This window comes from Amblyomma americanum, chromosome 1 (assembly GCF_052857255.1).
Source record: "Amblyomma americanum isolate KBUSLIRL-KWMA chromosome 1, ASM5285725v1, whole genome shotgun sequence".
In the NCBI taxonomy this organism is placed as follows: domain Eukaryota; kingdom Metazoa; phylum Arthropoda; class Arachnida; order Ixodida; family Ixodidae; genus Amblyomma; species Amblyomma americanum.
In genome coordinates, this window is record NC_135497.1 from 196,987,085 (window position 1) to 197,006,696 (window position 19,612).

The window sequence follows — 19,612 nt, forward strand, 5'->3', positions numbered from 1 at the left end:
TCTTCACATTGACAGGCATACATAAGTAAAAAAAAAATAGTTGCACAGCATATTTCACAATATTCATGTAAAATTAACAAGCTCCACATAAAGACAATAACATCTCTCATTTTTACACAACCTCAGAGATATAGGTTTCCTCAAAAAAGGATCAGTTTCGTTCTTGCTCAGAAAGCATGAGGACCCAGTCATAGGTACAAGCACTGCAATACGGCTAAGAAAAGACCTGAAGAAAGCACACATTTTCTTTGCCAGACTGCTACAAAGAGACAAAAGGATATGAGACACTGCTACACACACCAACACCTTAACATGCCAGCTGGTTCCACTATGAGCACGTCTCTGCAAATGAATTTTTTTTTTACAGTTTTCAATTTGCCATACTTGCAGGTACAACTGCTGCAGTTTCCATAATAGACAGTTTTAGTTGTGCATCCGCAAAAGCAGTGTGTACATAACTGGTGCACGTCACGGTGAACCGCTGCATGTCTTAGCAATGAGTTTGAGCAAAAAATGGCAAGCGCAGCACACAAGAACCGTAGCACACCGTGGTGCCATCTAGTGACAGTATGTCAAAGCTCCTCAGCTATGGGCCAAGAACTTTTTTCAGGATTAATAATGGCAATACTGAGTGGATTAAAAGTGTTTTTTTTTTCAAGGAGTAGAACAATTAAATTAGACAGAAATGTAAACAGCAACATAAAGAAGGAGACCTGTTTTGCCCGGTGTTGCTGCTATGATGATAATGTACATCGTACATACAGCAGGTTCTGCAATTAGACGTGCACCATAGAATGCACCTCATAGCTAAACTGGAGAATTGTTCAAGCTCAAATATCGCACAGAAGAGGCATTTGGTCGGAAGAATTGTATTATACCACATTTGTTCGGTTCGTTCGGGGTACTTGCTTGAATCAATAAGAAAAAACCGGATATTCATATTTGTATCGTCTGCGGCAATGACGAAATGAAACAGGCCACTCTCTCAGCAAGTGCACCTGTAGTGCCATCACGTTTGTCGGCCATGGAGATTTGGCAAAGGATGTGGGGGAGTGTTTTGCGAAAGTCTTCAAACTTAGTGCAGTTTTGGCCACACTAAGTTTTTTGTGGCCATTGATAAAACAGTTGCTAAAGAGTCTTCAGACTTCCCCGCAAAAGACACCCGACCTTCGCCTAATGTCCATGGTCGACCAACGAGATGGCGCCACTGGTGCAATCACTCAAAGAGCGGCCTGTTTCGTTTCGTCGTCGCCACAGACGATGCGATTATCAGACTGCTTATTGATACCGGCAAGTACCAAAAAGAAATGTGGTATAAAATAATTATGCCGACTAAATACCATTTCTGTGTGAAATTTGAGCTCGAAGAATTCACCGGTTTAGCTGTGAGGAAGATTCCACGGCGTGCGTATAATTGTGGAACAGTCTGTAGTTAGGCTTAAGAGCAAGAAAATCGCCAATTTGTTAGAAAAACAATGATTAGTGGCCTATAGTACCATTATGTACGGGGTGAGAATGCTCAAAATCAAAACAACTGCAACAATTTGGAGCAAGCTATCGCATCAAAGAATACAGTGCTAGTGCTTAATTTGGTCCGAAGCGGGCAAACAGGGCGCCACCATGTTGTCAATGTTAATCATGCAAGCACCACAAAGGCTGCAATGCAAATTGTGCTGGCTTGCTTACATAAGACGCGGAGCTTGTGCTTGCGTTCTGCACATGCGCACTACAATCCCCAATAGGCCATTACGTACCGTATTTAGACGATTGTAAGTCAACTAGAATGTAAGTTGACCCCCCCAAATCACATTTCTGAAGAAAAAAAAACTTCGAGGTTGTTTAAGCTTGGCCTTGAATAGTTGAGCGCGATAGCATTATCCAGCACTGCAGCGGTGGCCTAGTGGTTGAGCATCGGCCTCGCATGCGGGAGGTGCTGGGTTCAATCCCCAGTGCCGCCGAGTACCCACCGGTGATACAATGGGTACAAGCTTTCCCCTGGTCTGTTGCTCGGCTTCTTTAGGGTGAAATGCTTGGGAAATGGGTCTTTGACCCCACCCTGAGAAACGGAAAATACCTTGTGCCATGGCGCTCTTTGGCCCTCGATGCCTTTGCGCCATAAAAACCCATAATCATCATCAGCATTATCCAGTGGCCGCCGTTTATCGCCAGCCGCTATCGGCTGCCGTGCGCGGGAGCTCCCATGGGCACATTCCAAAACGAAAATGTGTTAGTTACTGGACTACTCATCAACACTTGCGCCATCGTCCTCACTAGCACTGCCGTCGTGATCGCTGCTGCGGTCCCACAGAACGTCGTTCTAACATCGTCGTCCAGCGAAATCCCGCACAGCCACATCACGATATCGAGCGGAACAGCTGAAAATTTTCCTTGCTGCAGCTGCCACACCTGTATCACCCATTGCGAATGTCGAACTTGTGGCCCGGCGCGCAGTTGTTCGTTTCTTCGGCGTAAACAATGACAGCCATCTTGAATGTAGCCGTGAACGAGCGCCGGTCGCTTACCGGACACGGAGCACAAATAACGACTGATGAAGCACTACATTAAAACTGGAGAAATGCGACCGGCAGTAGTCAACTACGTCAGAGCCAGAGAAACTACACATGAATGGTGTCGCTCGTCCGCCGGCTTCCGACACTCCTCGGCACCGCTGCTGTTCCGAATGGGGGCACTGCCTCGATTGGAACAGCGGCCCTTCCATCAACTATAAACGCTCCATTGAGCGCCGAGCGCGCATTTGAAAGTAAAAGGAAACATGTTGGACGCTTGAGCTTCCCGTAGAACGCGATTGTGTCATTGGGCCGCCACTGCTTATCAGCAGACGCAGTCTGCAGCCACGTGTGGGGAGTGTGGGGTGCCAGTTTGCTGCTTATCGATAACCGCCATTGGCCCCCGCCTAGGGGGAGGGGATGCCAGTTCTGCGCATTGACATAGTAGCTCCTCAAGGCCAGCACCAAGAGCGATGCGACGGAGCCGCGCAGCAAAAATGCAGCACGCTATGGCATGCCCGATACCTTGTTTGTCTTGCCTTTACTTATAGTGCCATGTTTTCGCTTCGATTGTAAGTCGACCCCCCCCCCCCCCCCCAAATCGGATTTTTAAATTTTGAAAAATAGGGTTGACTTACAATCGTGTAAATATGGTATGTAAAGCTGTTGTACACACAGCTAAATCTATGTAATAAATGCAATAATAACAATAAAAAAAACATTGATGAAAGAAAGGCTGAAGTATATTGAACACACATGGCAGCAAGCAGAATGCAATGACTTGAGGTAACAGCTTCCCGCATAGATAACAGCATGACTTATAACTGAGTGAGGGCCTTCCCAGCCAGAAAAATGGGCCATTATCATGACAAGCAAATGCAGTCAATGAAACAATGGGTCTGAGATAGATGTGCTAGTTTGCAAACTAAAATACACAAATGAAAAAAAAATCAAATGACACCACAGGTGAAATGCATCTAATGAGGCCTGCCTTAAAATTGCACTCAGGTTACGCTGCTGTCAACAGCTTAGCAGGAATGTTGACAGAAAGCTCCATTACAACACAGACTTAGTATCTCAAACTTAAATACAACTCAAATTCCTGGTGCTGGCCTGCACAAACAGGGGAACAGAAGGCCTGTGTACAAAAATCAGAATGAATGCTTGCAAACAACTGCAATGCCTTTAAATAAAAAACCAGCGGAAGGATGCAGACACAGAGAGGGACACAGGACGGCGCTGGGTCCTGTGCTGTGTTCCTGGGACCAGCGCTGTCCTGTGTCCCTCTCTGTGCCTGCGCCATTCCGCTGGTTTTTCCTTTAGAACTATGTACCAACTGGCCCAGCTCTCTACCATACTGCAATGCCTCCCATGAAAAGCTCAGAACAATTCATTCAAAGGCAGACATCAGTAAAAGTACAAAAACCAAAATGAGCATTTTTTGAACTACATTAACTTTTGGGGCCGAAGTCATCAAAAACGCACAGACTCACGTTGTTGTCAACGTGCACCGTGACGTAGGAGATGGGGAAGGGGAGCAGCATAGCATCGGCGTCTTCAATTGTATTTCCAGTGCCTACCGACAAATCAGTGGCACGGCAAATCAGCACCTTTTTACTGTAAGCCTGTGGCGCCGCATGTTGCCAAAAATGAAAACTTCGTAAACATCAGGTGCTGACACACATGCACGACTGCTTGTGCAGACACTTTAGCTGGTTTACAGGGAAAGAAACAACATAAGAAACTGGGCCCTGCTTAACTGCAGACATGTGCACATGCGTATGGTCCACGGGTGAATAGAACTGCCAGACCAGTTTGCGATACAGCAGCATTGTGCAGGCTGCTTGCACAATGGTCCCAATTTGCCTTTCATATTTTACAGCCAATTATGCGACTTTCCTGGTTTTTTTGTTTGGTTGTTTTTTTTTTTGCTCATGCGGTGAGGTTGCTCTGTGTAGCTTTTATTCCTGATGTTCTGAACTCGAACACATTACTCTTCCTGCCATTTATTTTGACTTACCTACCTATACCACATTAAAGCTAGCATTTACTACATAAATTTTCAGCTGCTTGTACACGATTAAACTTGGTTATGATGAAATTCTGCACTCAAATTATTACAATACGTGTGTAATGGGCTAAAATGCTGATTTTCACCAATTTAACATAATTTGTTCACTGAAAAAATTCTAAGAAAATTCACACCAATGTGATAGGGGCGTTAATTCCCCAGTTAGGCAGCAACACTGTTAAGTGAACATGACTTCTTGCCCATGGAACCACAACACAACCTAAAACACAAACCTAACACACCACTCTAAAATTAATGCCATCACAAACAGGTTAAACGTTAGAATCACTGCATAGTGCTTCTGAAGCCGATAGTTAACACAGCTCCAGCATAAATGCAAATCCACCTCATAAATGGCCAGGTCGATGCCAGCGTAAGGAATGATGCCAAGAAGGTTTGGCAGGTAGCCCTTGTAGAAGCTGCGCAACCCTTCATTGCGATAGATCTGGTAGGCTGCATCCACTATACCCTTGTACTGACCAGTCTTGCGTAGTGCCAAACGGGTTTTCAGCACCTGCATCGTCACCAGAAACAGAGCACAAATTTATTAGGATTTTGGCATTTAGCATTTTAAGCAGGCAAACAAGTTGGGATTTTTTTCCAACGAAACACAAATCTGTTCGGTGATAATAATGATGCTTGCGTCTTGGAAATGCAGCTCACTTGTTTATAAGCATGCTTTGAAAGTTAAGCCGCCAACTGAATTTTCTGACAAAGCTCAACAGCTATGGCAACTTTGTTTCATTTGCAAGGCATAACGCCAAATATATATGCATAACACAAATAATTCAACCTGTCCACGCCAACCAGCATCCCAAGGAAGAAGGGGCCAATAAGTTTCTGTGACTGCATTGCATTGTATGGGAAAAGAAAATGCAACAAAGGAAGCAAGAACACCAAAAAGAAATGCGGAATATAGCTGAACAAGTCTGTCTGCAGGCATTCTAGCCTGACAAGAGCGCATGGTAAAATGCAGCTGGCCTTGCATGTGACCAGCAATTACCCACATTCTGCTCTTTAAATTCAACAAAAGGTTTACAGCATTAGCTGCATAGGAAAGCTCCTTAGTGATTGCATTGTTCTGCAAAAAAATAACGTCATCAATCATACGAAAAAGAAAGGAGAGACAAACGCGGGACTGTACACGCTGCGGTGACCAAGTTCCCCCAGCTGATTCAATAACCCGGTGCAGAGGCTGTCAAGCCGGGTTCTGCAGAGTGCTTTTTGGGATTCCTTGTGCACCTAAATCCAAGTATGCCTCAAACCCCACCTTTGCGTTCAGCCACTTTATTTTCGGACTACCGTTTACTGCCAAATACACTCCAAATATAAGCAGACTCATAGCCCTCGCTGACCAAAAGAAAGTTGATTCCATATCTAAGTTGACTATGTACAACCCCCGCCCTCCTGCCTTGCCCTGCTGCTGCAGGCTGTTTAGTAATTTCCCACAGGATGGAATTGCGGTGCACACGCTACTGGAGTAATAAATGCACAACGATGCAATCACAACGCAAGCAGCCTGAAGCAAATGCAGATCAAAAGCGAAAAAAATGGCACCTTATTTGCCTTACACACACACGTGCGGACTGACCAACTACTCCTGCAAACAGAACTGCCAACGGTCCCATAGTTTCAGATTCCGATGTAACACATGCCCCGGAGATTGTTGGAAGTTTGCTCCTGGGCAACCTGCCGCTCCTCCGTGGAAGCAACCATTGGCGTGAACGAGCCGGGTAAACAACAGGTGGAACCGATTTGCTTGCAAAGGAAGAAATTTTTTTTTTACGTGAAGCTGCCGAAAATGTGTCCTGCCGAAAATGGTCACCGGCGTGTGGCGCATAGTAGTACCTACCACTCGTCTGGGACAATTACAGACCCCATAAATAGGTTGGCTCCATTATAGGTTGATCCCACAAATTTTGGATGGCCATTTTTGTAAAAAAGGTAGACTTAATTGCAGGACTATACGGTAATCACACTATAATTTTTCATTGCAGACTGTTTCACTGTAGTTAGTTATTAACTGAATTGGAGCGTTTCTTGAGCTGCCATGCGTCTACATGCTCCTTTTTGTATGCCTCTCGGGCAGGAATTTTTAAAGCCGTAAGGGTTCCCCGAGGCTAAAAGATACAGGACCCATAAGCTGGTGGAAGCCTGATAGCCTTCATGTGTGCGTCGATGCAACCCGCTTCACCCTCTGCATCTTTCTATACCAATGGCATGGAGACAGAAAAAAAAAAAAAACTTGTTTTCTACATGCTGCAATGCTGGCTGTGTTTGTGTTCCAAGCCAGGATCTGCCTCACACAGTGCCGTAGGTGAGGCACAAGAGAACATGACATGAGGCAGAGAAACTCATTGCCCCATCATCATAACACAATGCTAATGCACATGCCATAGTGACGGTTGGCTGGCTTGCTAGCTAGCCAGGACCAGGAGGCAAAGCAGCCACACAAATTTGAGAATAGCCAGTTATGCTTAAGTAGGGGTTTGGAAACTTAATATCTGAAATTCGGTTTTAAGCCAGAAATGTCCTTACTCTTGACATGCATGGCGCAGCTAGCCTGCTACATAGTAGGTGTTGTACTCAGTCACAGGAGAGAATTAACAAAATGCGGAAGCGAGCTGCATGGTGAGATAATGTACCACTGGATTAAGTAGCACAGCTGTGCACTTTGAGGTATCATTCTGCTATTTTACATGCCTCTGCAGACGAGAGGCTCCACATCGTCACTAAACGTGGTCTGCAAGCACAGTGCTGTTCACTGCCATCGCCCGCTTAGGTACTTGGTTAAGCAGGTGACTTCACTGCTTTTAAGGACACTAGACACCATGCACATGTGTCAAGAAAAGGTGGCATGTTCTGGCCACCATGACGGTAAAGCGGCAGTTCCACCACTGTCATCAGCATGCATACCCCGTTGATGAATCACCTTCTTGCTCAACACCCCAGCAATAAACTGGGCAACATGTTCTAGAAATCAACTTCCACTTAAGCTTTTGTTTCATGACTCAATCATTTGACTGCCATCAGTTTTTTCTATTGGTGAGAGCATTCTTTCTGCAATTAGACATAACTATAAGTGCTTTACCAGTACTCAACAATGATTTGTGCGTTAATTACTGGTAAATCAAAAGCTTAGGCTGACAAATGAACCAAGATAAACTCTAAACTGCACAGGAATGCCACACATCATCAACAAAAAAAAAGTTAATTCATTCGCAGAAAATATTCGCATAAACAAAAAACAAAAACTGCCTTTTCAAATAAACAAAAATTTCCACCAAACTAAAACAAAAACAACAGTTCAACCCCTGCATAAATGACAATCGAAAAGCAACAAGACAGTGCCCACAAATAAAGCCCCAAGCAGTGCCATTTGTTCACCTCCATTGGGTAGATGCTTGTCTGGGCAATGCTGCCAGCAAGGGAGCCCGCAAAAAAACGTTCAAAGATGCCCAGCTCACGGTTGGAATCTCCTTTGATTAGTCGCTTTGCCTGCAGACACAACCAGCAACAAACCATTAGGTGAACACATGTTCCACTACACACAAGAATTAGAGGCTGACAGCCAGTGCACTCGAGACATGATGAAGATATAGACAGGAGCAGTAGAAATAAACGTTCGGTGTTCAAAAACAAGCAAGCCCATTTTTACAGCAACCACACAATATTTACAATCTGGCCATGTTTTGCTCCAAAACTCATCTCAATAAATTGTAGCCAAGCTGTTTCAATGCAAATATCATTTCACTGGTTCAGCTGAGAAACTATGAAGACTTCGAGAACATAACCTCGCCCAGCTGAGCAATGACCTAGATCAGCAATTCTCAATCTGGGTTCCATGGGCTGCTTTTGTGGGTTCCGCAAGCACCCACTCTGGCCTGTCCCCACTTTTTGGTACGCTTCTGGTGTATGTGAAGCAGACACAGTACCTGGTTTGTTAAACACTAATTTCAAAGCATTAGCTCTTCTTGGCTCATTCCGCAGTTTCCTGCCATTGGCGTCGGTGCCATCTGCTGCACAGACCTTGGCAGCGCGCCAGTAACAGCACCGCAACAGGAGTGCCGGCGGCGGCGGCTCACCCGGAAAACCTGGCAGCGTACCAAGACATTGCTCAAGACATTGCTGTGCCAGTGCACGTATGTTTAGGACGCCGGCAAGATGGTGTGGAAGGAGCGTGGCAAACAAGGCGACACGTGTTACGTGCACTCGTGCAAGGGGCGACTATATATGGTGCGTCGTGTCTGTTTGTCACATGGTGCCAAAGCAGGCGTGCACGTAAACATAGCATCCACAGTACAAAAGCTCTTTCACCCTCCCACCTAGGCTTGCGTTGCCATTGGTCATGCGAGGAGTGAGGTTTCCAGAGGTTTCGAGTTTCTTCTCTCCGACCCCAGTGTCGCTGCGCGCGAGTGAAGTGGAGAAGTCATCACAAATTACACACAAGGGTACGCACTCTCCATGGGTAAACAGAAGTTGTTTCTCCAAGATTCTGGGTCTTTCTGTGGCATGCGAGGGCGTGATTTCTTTCGCGCTGCACCGGCTTTTGGCGCTCACGAAAAAGGTCTATTCAAATGCAACACCGAAAGATTGTGATGACAGATTATGATAGGGAGATGGGTTCCTTGGCACATGTTGAAGGCTTTTGGGGTTCCTTGAAGGAAAAAAGTTTGAGAATCCCTGACCTAGATACATGTATGACTCTAAACAGGCAAAAAAAGCTAAAAAACAATTATTGGTATTCTGTAGTGAAATTTGGTGTTCACTCGCAATGCAGTCAAAGTGCATAGCACACCTTGCATTAATCCTATTCGTTTAATTCAGTGATTTTTGTTACTTTGTTTACTTAACACTTGATATTCAGTACATTCTAAAGCCAATTTACCAGACAAGTTATCTAATAGGAAGTTCACTGAAATAAAATGCATACATGTAGAAGTAGTAGTCACACAACTACATACACATGTTTCATACTACCAGTCCAACTTCTAATGCCATGATAGTGCTAGGAGCCTACAGTAGACTACTGTTCATTTGACTGTGGCTCAGCTGATTTTTTGCAGCCTGCCCAGAGGTGTCAGCTCACATCTATAGATTTCTACCAGCTGTGTTCTTCACTATTTCAATGAAGAAAAAAAAAACTAGATGCGAGCAAACATCAAATTTTAGGTAGTGAAGCAAATACAAAGCATAAAAATTGGTTGTGAACGGAGCAGAGTCGAACATTTTTGAATAGTTGAATATTTTCGAATTAGCACAGGCAGTTCAAGCTAACGACAAATGCTTTTGCATAAAAAAACAGCTATGAAAAGAAAATGAAATGCTGCAAACAAATTTTGATTTCATCCACCATCAGCATAATTTACTACACCTATTAAGGCCTACCAGGCATTAATTAAAAGTTAATTAATGCTGAAAGTTAGGGAAGTTGGTTAATACCAATGATGAATTGTAGCACGAAAGAAACACAATGGATGGAGTGAAACCTCATTAATTCAACCCCCGCTAACTCAGAAATCTGGAAAATTTGAACTGCAGACATGGTTTCAGCCAACGCCGATGCAAGTCTATGGCAACAGACACTCGTTAATTCGGATGCTGCTGGGTCCACACCGGTTAATTCGGATGCACTCCTGACCGGAGGCCGCGTCACTGTATGAACAACATAGTGGGCGATCCATCATGCCAGTATCCCACGTCATGACAAATATCCCGTCAGAAGAGATGCCCGCGCACCTCTTAAGCCGGACGCTCTGATTGGTGCGTCACTGGTCTTTTCATTTTCTAAGCAGAAGTCTTGGCGTCCCACTGCCAACGCGTTTCCCTCGGATCTGTCCGCGTGATTCTTCCTTTCTTCTATTGGGGCGAAACTGTGCGCTCATCAAGCACTGTTCCCAAGGATGACGCTCGTGACGAGGCTCCACTGCTACTGCGTCGCACCGTGAAGGAGGCTGCAGAGGCCTTTACCATTCTGGAGTAAACCTGCGTTAACAATCCCGAGAGTGTGCACATAGTATACACCTGACATAATTCAGAAAAATCGTTGCAGCTGCACAGTTTTCATCTCAAAAGCAGATGACCGGCACCCCGATTTTCAAGAAATAAATTTACTATGATGCAAACGGTTTCTGGCAATTTGGGGAGGAGGAGCATTCGTTAATTCGGAGCACGGTGCACCGTGGTTCGGACCTTTGGATAATTTGGACATTTTTCCCAGTCTCTTGAAGTCTGAATAAATGAGGCTTTATTGTAGTATAGATAGAGCTTATCCTGTATCCTCCTATCCGTCTGTTGTGTTTCCTTCAAGCTACAATTCATTATGAACATTACATAAGGTAAGGGGAATCATGTAGTAGCAATAGTATGAAACCTCATTTTGTAGACTTATACCTTCTTTACAATTCTTTGGATAACAACTGCATTCACTGAAAAAATTTCTAATACCACAGTTTGGCCTAATGCTCACATGACAATGGAGCTTACTGAATGTTATCATGAAGCATTGAAAGGTGGCCAGACATCCCCTTACTGGAGGGCTGCTATCAGTGGGTGCTATCAGTGGGTGACATCAGTGGGTGACATCAGTGGGTGACATCAGTGGGTGACATCAGTGGGTGACATCAGTGGGTGACATCAGTGGGTGACATCAGTGGGTGACATCAGTGGGTGACATCAGTGGGTGATATCAGTGGGTGATATCAGTGGGTGACATCAGTAGATGATGAGGAACACAGATGATGAAGAACATATAACTCAAGTGACAAGTGCAAGATGCTGCCAGTTGGAAATGTTGTGATGCTTCACTATGAGTTCAGATGAATAGGAAATTCACAATTTCTGAATGTTTAGGAGGTTCGAATAGCGAAAATGCAGTGCAAATCGAATCGAGTAATAAATACTATTCGCAAGTTATTCAAATACTCACATATATCCCTAAAAAAATTACCCTTGTCAAATAATGCAGACTCAGCTGGTTTGTAAAGGCAGGCACATGCACTGCACTTGGCAGAGGCCGAGTTGTACTGAAACACTTGCTTGAGTGCTTAGGTACAGCCATGGACTCAACTGTTGCCGTTCTGGATGCTTTACCCACTGCATTCATGAACTGCAAAGAACCTCCCCCGGTGGTTGACTGCCACTGCGTTTCATCTGACGTCGGGTGCCCCTGGGCTCGCCTCCCTCATCTGTTAGCCCACCTACTGGCAGTCGCCAAACATATTACACAATAAAAATTTGAAGAAACTATGAATGCACCTAGCGGAAACTGCTTTATCATTGTACATAATAACCAGAAAAAAAAGAGTGCAACTCTATGGGGCATTTTTATTGCTCACGATTTTGGATATATGAGCCAGGAACTTGCATGAACCAGGAATGTATTAATGAGGTTCCACTCGACAAAGAGAAATGACGCAAAACATAAAAAGTATGAAAGTAGGCCTCACTAGTCATACAGACAGACATGTGCACTTCCTTGTGACGTGTACCAGTGAGAACTGTTATGTCAGCTCCACAGCAGCGCGGTTTTCGAATATGCTGGATGACCATAATTCATTGCACTATAGTGCCGAGCGTAATAGTGCTTTCTAATCTCTAAAAACAAATACAGCTATTACAATGCACAGGCACCTGACTATATTAGTTAAAAAGCTAAATACTACAATTCAATTTATCAGCTTACAACAAGGTAACCACAAAGTTCTCGCCATGACGCACATGAGAAAAATGAACACTGATATGGAACAACCAAATGCCTCATGTGCTTTGAAAAAAATGGTCAAGTTGGAGACAGGAACACTGAATGTCATAAACACACACGCGCTGGACCCTAACAGTCACCATAGCTTGATCAAGTGGTGAAGAGAAATGGAAATGCCACAACAGCTCGTTCAGTGTTTTTTGCTCTTTGCATTTAAAATGGGCTTTCCGGCAGTTGAATCAAGCCGCGGAATATGTCAAGCCTATGGGGATCATACTGTGAATGAACACAATGAAAGGCAAAGATTCCAAAAAGATCAGCTTGGGAGATCAGCCCATTATAACGACCCCTGCAGTCGGCGGACACACATGCTGGATGACAAGGTCTTAAAGGTAGCGACAGTTGATAACAGCAGCCAAGCATGTGGTGAGCTTCCCATAGACTTCCTGGTTTCTTATGATCGAAACGATCAGACCTCACCTGCAGAGCATTGAGAAGGTGTTCCAGCTGAGCAAGTGGGTCCCAACACACAGTCTGATGCCAACAGCGATGAATATGACAGTCAATTTGTCAATACAGTTTTGGCACTGCAATGTATCCATCTTCAATCATGTGCTCACATGTGATGAAGAGTGTGTCGTGTATGGAAGTCCCAAGGGTGCCTGACACTGTCACCACAGAACCCACAGCCTCACATCGAGAGATCTTCTCTACACTCACGCAAGGGCTCCACTTTCCCTCGCCCCTGCTCGAGCTATAACTGTTGTGAATGGACAGCATAAGTGTATTAGTTGTGGTCAATCCTCCTATGCACACCCCATGTGCTTTTCCAGCACATGAGGCAGTTATTTCTGTATTAGTGTTCATTTTTTTCTAATGTGGCATAACAACTACTAACTTTTTTGGTTACCTTGTAGCTAATATCGTTCACCTGTCATTCACACATGACACCACTGCTGCTACTTTGCTGCAAATGCAATCTTTATACCTCGAGAGCCTATTTTAAAAAATACCGGCAGGTTTTGCTCCCAGTATGTATCTGTGTATACATACATGCACACACCATATGATGCACATAGTTTTTGGCACAGTAGTGTGAATATTAGAATATTTCAAATATCACAGCTAATAACGTGGCATCCAATTCCGGCTTCAAAACAAATAGCAATACATATTGAAAAACTGCGAATATTTTCAAAGTTTTTCGAAGTTCGTGAATTCAGAAAAAAAAAGCTGCTGGGGGATGCAGTCAACGGTCTTATGCATGCTCTGGTACGTCTGCACGATCGCAGCACACTGGATGTCGGCACTCGTCATGCACACGCCGTGGCGGTCACATCCACAAACTCAACGTTCGATAGCTGCACTGTTCAGCAGCACACTGCCGACGAGTGCACATGATGGGGGACAAAGCCGGGGTGCAAAAGCGAGCCCGCAGCAAGCAAGGCCCCAAAGAAAAGACAAAGATGACAAAAAAGATAAGAATGCAGGACTGCCAATATGACCGAGGTAAGCGTTCCATCGGCATTGGCTTTCGTATAGTTGCGGTGTCACTCAAAACGAACTTTGAAGCAGGCAATACCCTTCAACAGTTGAAATTAAGTGAGAGGTTGTTGTTGTTGTTGTATGGGGTTTTATGGCGCATAAGCAACTATGGCTATCATGCGCCAAACACAAGGTTAGATGATGCTATGTCAAGTGTACAGAGGTTACATTATAATAGATTTAAAACACTGGCTTTCTTTAGAAACTTACAAACAAGTGAAAATTCGACGAGTGTTTGCTCGCCTAAAAGCAATGCGGGATGAAATGGAATGTGTTCATTGTAAAATACCGTAAAAACTTTTTGTCTAAGTTCTTCGAGATGCGAACAAGAAATTAAAATGTGATTTACTGTGAGCTCTTCACCACACATTTCACACACAGGTTTGTCTTTTTTTGTTAATAAGAAGTTATGGGTGATGTGTGTGTGACCTATGCGTAAACGACATAAAATTACTTCGATAAAACGCTCTTTATGGTGGCATGATTTCCATTCTTTTATAATGGGCTTTATGGTATGCAGCTTGTTGTGTCCTTCATTTTCCCAAGAAGCTTGCCACTTGTCTCTTAGTCTGCTATGCACTAACTTCATGTAATCCCTAGGAGGCAAATTCACATGTTTTATTTCCATGGTTCTGGTTTGTGCAGCACACATGTCGGCTCTCTCATTGTCCTGAATGCCAACGTGACTGGGAACCCAGCACAATTTTATAACATGTTTTTGTGTTGTGACCTTTACTATATTATGTATGATGCTTCCAATCAGTGGCTCCGTGGCATTTTTAGAGTTTAATGCTGTAAGGACGCTCAGTGAATCTGTATAGATGATGCTGTTTTTGATGTTTTCATTTGTTATTTTCTGCACCGCAACACTAATAGCATAACACTCCGCGGTGAAAACTGTAGCACATGAGGGAAGTCGTACTGCATTTTCATTTTTTCCTTGTATTACTGCGCTTCCTACATGAGCATGAGTTTTTGACCCGTCAGTATAAAATGGAGTGTAATTTCTGTATTTTTCTTGTAGTGCTAGATATTCTTGTATTATCTGGTCGTGTGGTGTACAAGTTTTCCTGAGGCGTGTTAGTGTGACGTCACACACTGTGGGAAGAGTGTACCACGGTGGTAGCGCTTCGCATCTTGGGGCAATATTTTTAATTTCATTTAGTATGTTTAGTGCTTGGCATTTTTCTTCGAAGCGCAAGAGCAACGGCTTAATTGCGTGAGGCTTGTTGTTGAAGAGTATTCTGGATGGGCATTTCGTGACGATTGAGTAACAGAGATGTTTGGGGTGAGAAAGGATTTTGAGGATGTATGTACAAGTTAGTGCAGTTCTTCGATCTTCTAAGGAAGGTTCATTCGTTTCCACATACAGACTTGCTATTGGTGAAGTTCTGTAAGCACCAGAAGACAACCTTAAACCAAGATTGTGGATAGGATCTAGTCGTTTTATGTAGGACGGTCTTGCTGAGCCATATACTATGCACCCATTGTCTAACTTAGAGCGAACCAGAGAACGATATATATGTAATAGGCATGCCCTATCAGATCCCCAGCGTTTTCTTGACAGTAGTTTTAGCACATTGAGGGCTTGGGAAGCTTTTTTCTTTAAGGTGTTTATATGTGGCAAGAAAGTGAGCTTTTTGTCGAAAGTTATCCCTAGAAATTTATGCTCTTGTTTGACAGGTAATTGGGTTTGGTTTAGATATATTGTGGGGTTGGCCTGTAGGCCTCGTCTCAAAGAGAACAGAACCGCTACTGTTTTCTGAGGGGAAAATCTAAATCCGTTTCTATCTGCCCAGGTAGCCAGTTTATTTATTGTTATTTGTATCTGTCGCTCACAGGTGGGTATGCTGGATGACGTGCATGCTATTTGGAGGTCGTCTACGTAAACAGAGTACATTATGGATTTTGGGATTACTTTTCCTATTGAGTTCATTTTGATGATGAATAAGGTCGTGCTGAGGATGCACCCCTGGGGTACGCCAGTTTCTTGTGTAAAAGTGTTGGAGAAGGTTGCACCTAGGCGGACTCGGAACGTGCGGTTGGTTAGGAAGTCATTCAAACAGCTCAGCATCCTGCCGCGGATACCTAGGTCCGCTAGGTCACGGAGGATACCGAACCTCCACGTGGTATCGTAAGCCTTCTCCATGTCGAAGAAGACCCCGATACAGTGCTGGTTGTGGATGAACGCTTCCCGAACTGTGTTCTCAAAGCGAACGATGTGATCGGTTGTGGAACATGTCTTTTTAAAACCGCACTGGTGTATATCTAAAAGTTGCCGGGACTGAAGTATGAAGGTTAGTCTGATGTTTAGAATGCTTTCGAATGATTTTGCTATACAGCTAGTGAGTGCTATTGGCCTGTAACTGGTGGGAGTAGTTGGTGGCTTGCCAGGTTTTAGGAAGGGTACTATGATTGCTTCTTTCCATGCTTGGGGGATTTCTCCACTCATCCATATTTTATTGAAAAATTTTAGGAGAGCCTCTATGGCAGTCTCAGAGAGGTGAGCAAGCATGGCATAATGTATATTGTCTGGGCCTGGTGCTGTCATTTTACCGGATGTTAGTACTGTGTTTAGTTCCTGCATTGTAATAACCTGATTGTAGTCTTCGTGTATGCATGTTCCAAAGGGAAGTTTTTGTTTTTCTACTATTGTTTTGTGCTTTTGAAATGTTTGTATAGTTGGATGAGCTTGAAACTGTGGAAAAATGCTCACCCAATATGTTGGCCTGTTCTTCTAATGTTGTTTGAGTACCGGGCGTTGTTAGCATTGGAAATGTGAATGGAGTAAAATTTCCAGTGAATTTCCGCACCTGCTCCCACATTTTCTTGGATGTTATTGAGCTGTTTATGGAGGATATGTACTGTTGCTATGATGCCCTTTCTGTGTTGCGTCTGATGTATCGTGCTTTGGCTCTAGCCCTTTTGAAGATGAGCAAGTTTCCTGCAGTGGGATATCTGCGAAGGTTGCCCCAAGCCTTGTTTTGCTGCTTTTTAGCCGATGAGCATTCGTTTGACCACCAAACTTTATGTGTTTTTCGTGCAATTTCAGACGTTTGTGGGATGGCTTCTATTGCTGCAGATATTAAGCATGTGACAAATTTTTCATTTAGTTCTTCTATAGTAAGGGTTTCGGCATATTCTTTTTCTAGTGTGGCCTTCGTTCTGAAAAGTGCCCAATCGGCGAGGTGAATTTTCCATCGCCGTGGCTTCGTAGGGATGATGGATGTAGCTGATGTTAGCTTTAAAACTGTAGGTAAGTGATCACTTCCCCGAGGGTCGTCTAAAACATCCCAAATAAAATCATTAAAAACCGATGGTGATGCAAACGCTAAATCTAGGCAGGTCATTTTTCCAGAGCTGGGGCAACAGTACGTTGCTTTTCCAGTGTTCATTAAACATATGCTATTTGAAAGAATAAAATCCTCGATGAGCTGACCCCTGGAATCAGTATGCTCACTTCCCCAGAATGAGGAGTGTGCGTTAAAATCCCCAATTATGACATATGGCTCAGGCAACTGTCCCAGAAGTTCTTCTAGGTCATGCATAGTAATTGTGTTGTGTGGTGGTATGTACACAGAACATATTGTTATTGTTTTATGGCTAATGATGTTTACTGCGACCGCTTCTAAGTTCGTCTTTAATGATACCTTTCTTGCAGGGACATCGCTTTGCGTAATGATAGCGACGCCTCCTGAGAGTCGGCTAGCTTGTTCTCGGTCTTTCCGGAAAATATTATATTTTTTTAAGATGTTTGTGTGCTGTGGCCCAAGGTTCGTTTCTTGCAGGCACACAGCTGTAGGTGCCATTGTTTTGAGCATATCGGTTATGTCTGTGTAGTTTCTGTGTAGACCTCTACAGTTCCATTGTATTAGATATGCCATTGTGATAAGTTGGGGATTGGGGAAAGTCACTTATTTTCAGGAGCAGTGATTCGTGGTTTCCCTTTTTTCTCTAGGGAGTCTCGCCGCCGCTGCAGCGGTGGCGAACTAGGAGTTGTATCCATCGCCACTTTCGTGGCGCCGGATTTCTGCGGAGATTCCGTGGATGCGTGTATTTTAGATGTCCGCGGACTTTCGCTGACATCCATCTCCTCCACGGTGGACGTGGAGGATGCTTCTTGGTTGCGATGGCCCGTGGCCTTCGCATTCGTCTTTTTTGCTGGCACCGCTGAACCAGGCCCTGCTCCAGCGGCAGAGTCTTTTGGGCCAGTAGTTGCCTTCTTATAGGGGTAGGGCGACAGGTCCAGTTCAGCATAGCTGTTCTGGGTGTCTATCGCCGAGGATGCCACTGCTGAAAGTAGGGCCTGAGGGCCTCCGGCGAGGATCGCGTGGTCTTCCCGCGAAATTTTCAGCCCTGTGGACTGTGTCATTGACTTCTGTGGTGGGGACTTGGTTGTCGACCCCAGGTCCTTCGGATCGACCTGTGTGCCGACAGAAACCGAAGGCGGCGGCGGTCCCCGCGTCACCGCTTCGGAGTATGTCCCTTTCTGTTGGAAAGAGACGCGTTTTTTTGCTTCAAAGTAGGACAGGTTTTCTGTGGTCTTCAAAGTTATGATTTGTTTTTCTGTTTTCCAAACTGGGCACGACCTGGAGTACGCGCCATGTGCGCCATTGCAGTTGATGCATTTTGGAGTGCGTTCGCATCTTTCTTCTGTATGTGCGTCTTCTGCGCATGTGACACACGTGGGTTTGCCCCAGCAAGCCAACATGCTGTGTCCAAAGCGCTGGCACTTGAAACATCGTCTCGGATTTGGTATGTATGGGCGGACTTTACAATGGAGGTATGCGGCGTGGATGGAATCAGGGAGAGTTGTACTATTGAAAGTTAGGACGATGTGTTTTGTCTTGATTTCAGCATTATTTCTCCGGATGGTTATTCGTCGGGCTGCTATTACTCCTTGTTCAGCTAGTTCTTCTTCCATTTCCGCATCCGTACTCTGTAGGAGTTCATATTCAGATATGACGCCCTTTGAGTGGTTCAGGGTGCGGTGCGGGGTTACCTGTACGCTCATTTCTCCAAGATTCTGTAAAGACATCAGTTTCGCGCTCTGTTCTTTTGTGTTTATTTCTACAAGGAGATCTCCGGTTCGCTGCTTTTTTGCTTTGTAGTTTTTGCCTACACAGCTTTTTAGGGTGTTGGCGATGACAAATGCAGACAGGTTGGCTACCGGTTCATCAGTGTTTGAGTGAACCATGAAAAACTTCGGAAACGTTTCTGGTTTCTGTGGCATCAATTGTTTCGCATCGGTGCGACTCCTTTTTGGGAGCCGATCAGATTTTTTTGAAAATTTTTCCATACGGCATGTACTGGCTAAGGGTTCCAAATACTTTGTCGCCTCTGATTCACCCTTATACACAGAGGAAGGTCCCGGGACTCCCCCCCTGGTAGACAGACGAGGAGCCCATCGGCCGAGGATTGACCACTTCCTCGACCGCCACCGTTCAAGGTTTCTTCCCTCCACCTTTCAACCTATCGCCACGGTACGGATGACAGCTTCGGTATGGGGGCTAAGGGTCCGTGGTGGCGCCAAGCACCAACACCTCGTTACACAAGGTGCCCTTGCGGGTTAAGTGAGGTGAAACGCCAGTAACTGTAGGTGCCGCAATGTGGAAGCCAGGACTGTGCAGCATTTTTAAGCAGATGCACAGTCTTCACTTCAAAGAGCACCGCCATTCTCTTGCGCTCACAATCTTGGCATACGGGTACGCCTCCCGCGCTTCTCCCTTTTACGCGTTTAGATGAAAAGACTCGTATCAGAAGAGTTGCATTTAAACCTGCTCTCCA

General features: G+C 44.7%; 1 protein-coding gene across 6 annotated transcripts in view; it reads right to left on the minus strand.

Moving 5' to 3' along the window:
• LOC144114474 (calcium-binding mitochondrial carrier protein SCaMC-2-A-like) overlaps positions 1-19,612 on the minus strand; it is a 77,145-nt gene that overhangs the window by 27,178 nt on the left and 30,355 nt on the right. For 5 of the 6 annotated variants that reach the window (XM_077648230.1, XM_077648228.1, XM_077648227.1 and 2 more), the window contains 2 exons: positions 7,966-8,076; positions 4,925-5,092 (listed from right to left, as the gene is read on the minus strand). In XM_077648230.1, the coding sequence (XP_077504356.1) occupies positions 4,925-5,092; positions 7,966-8,076 (279 nt within the window). Of the gene's footprint in view, positions 1-4,000; positions 4,084-4,924; positions 5,093-7,965; positions 8,077-19,612 lie in introns of all 6 variants that reach the window. The other variant, XR_013311043.1, reaches the window with a different exon arrangement.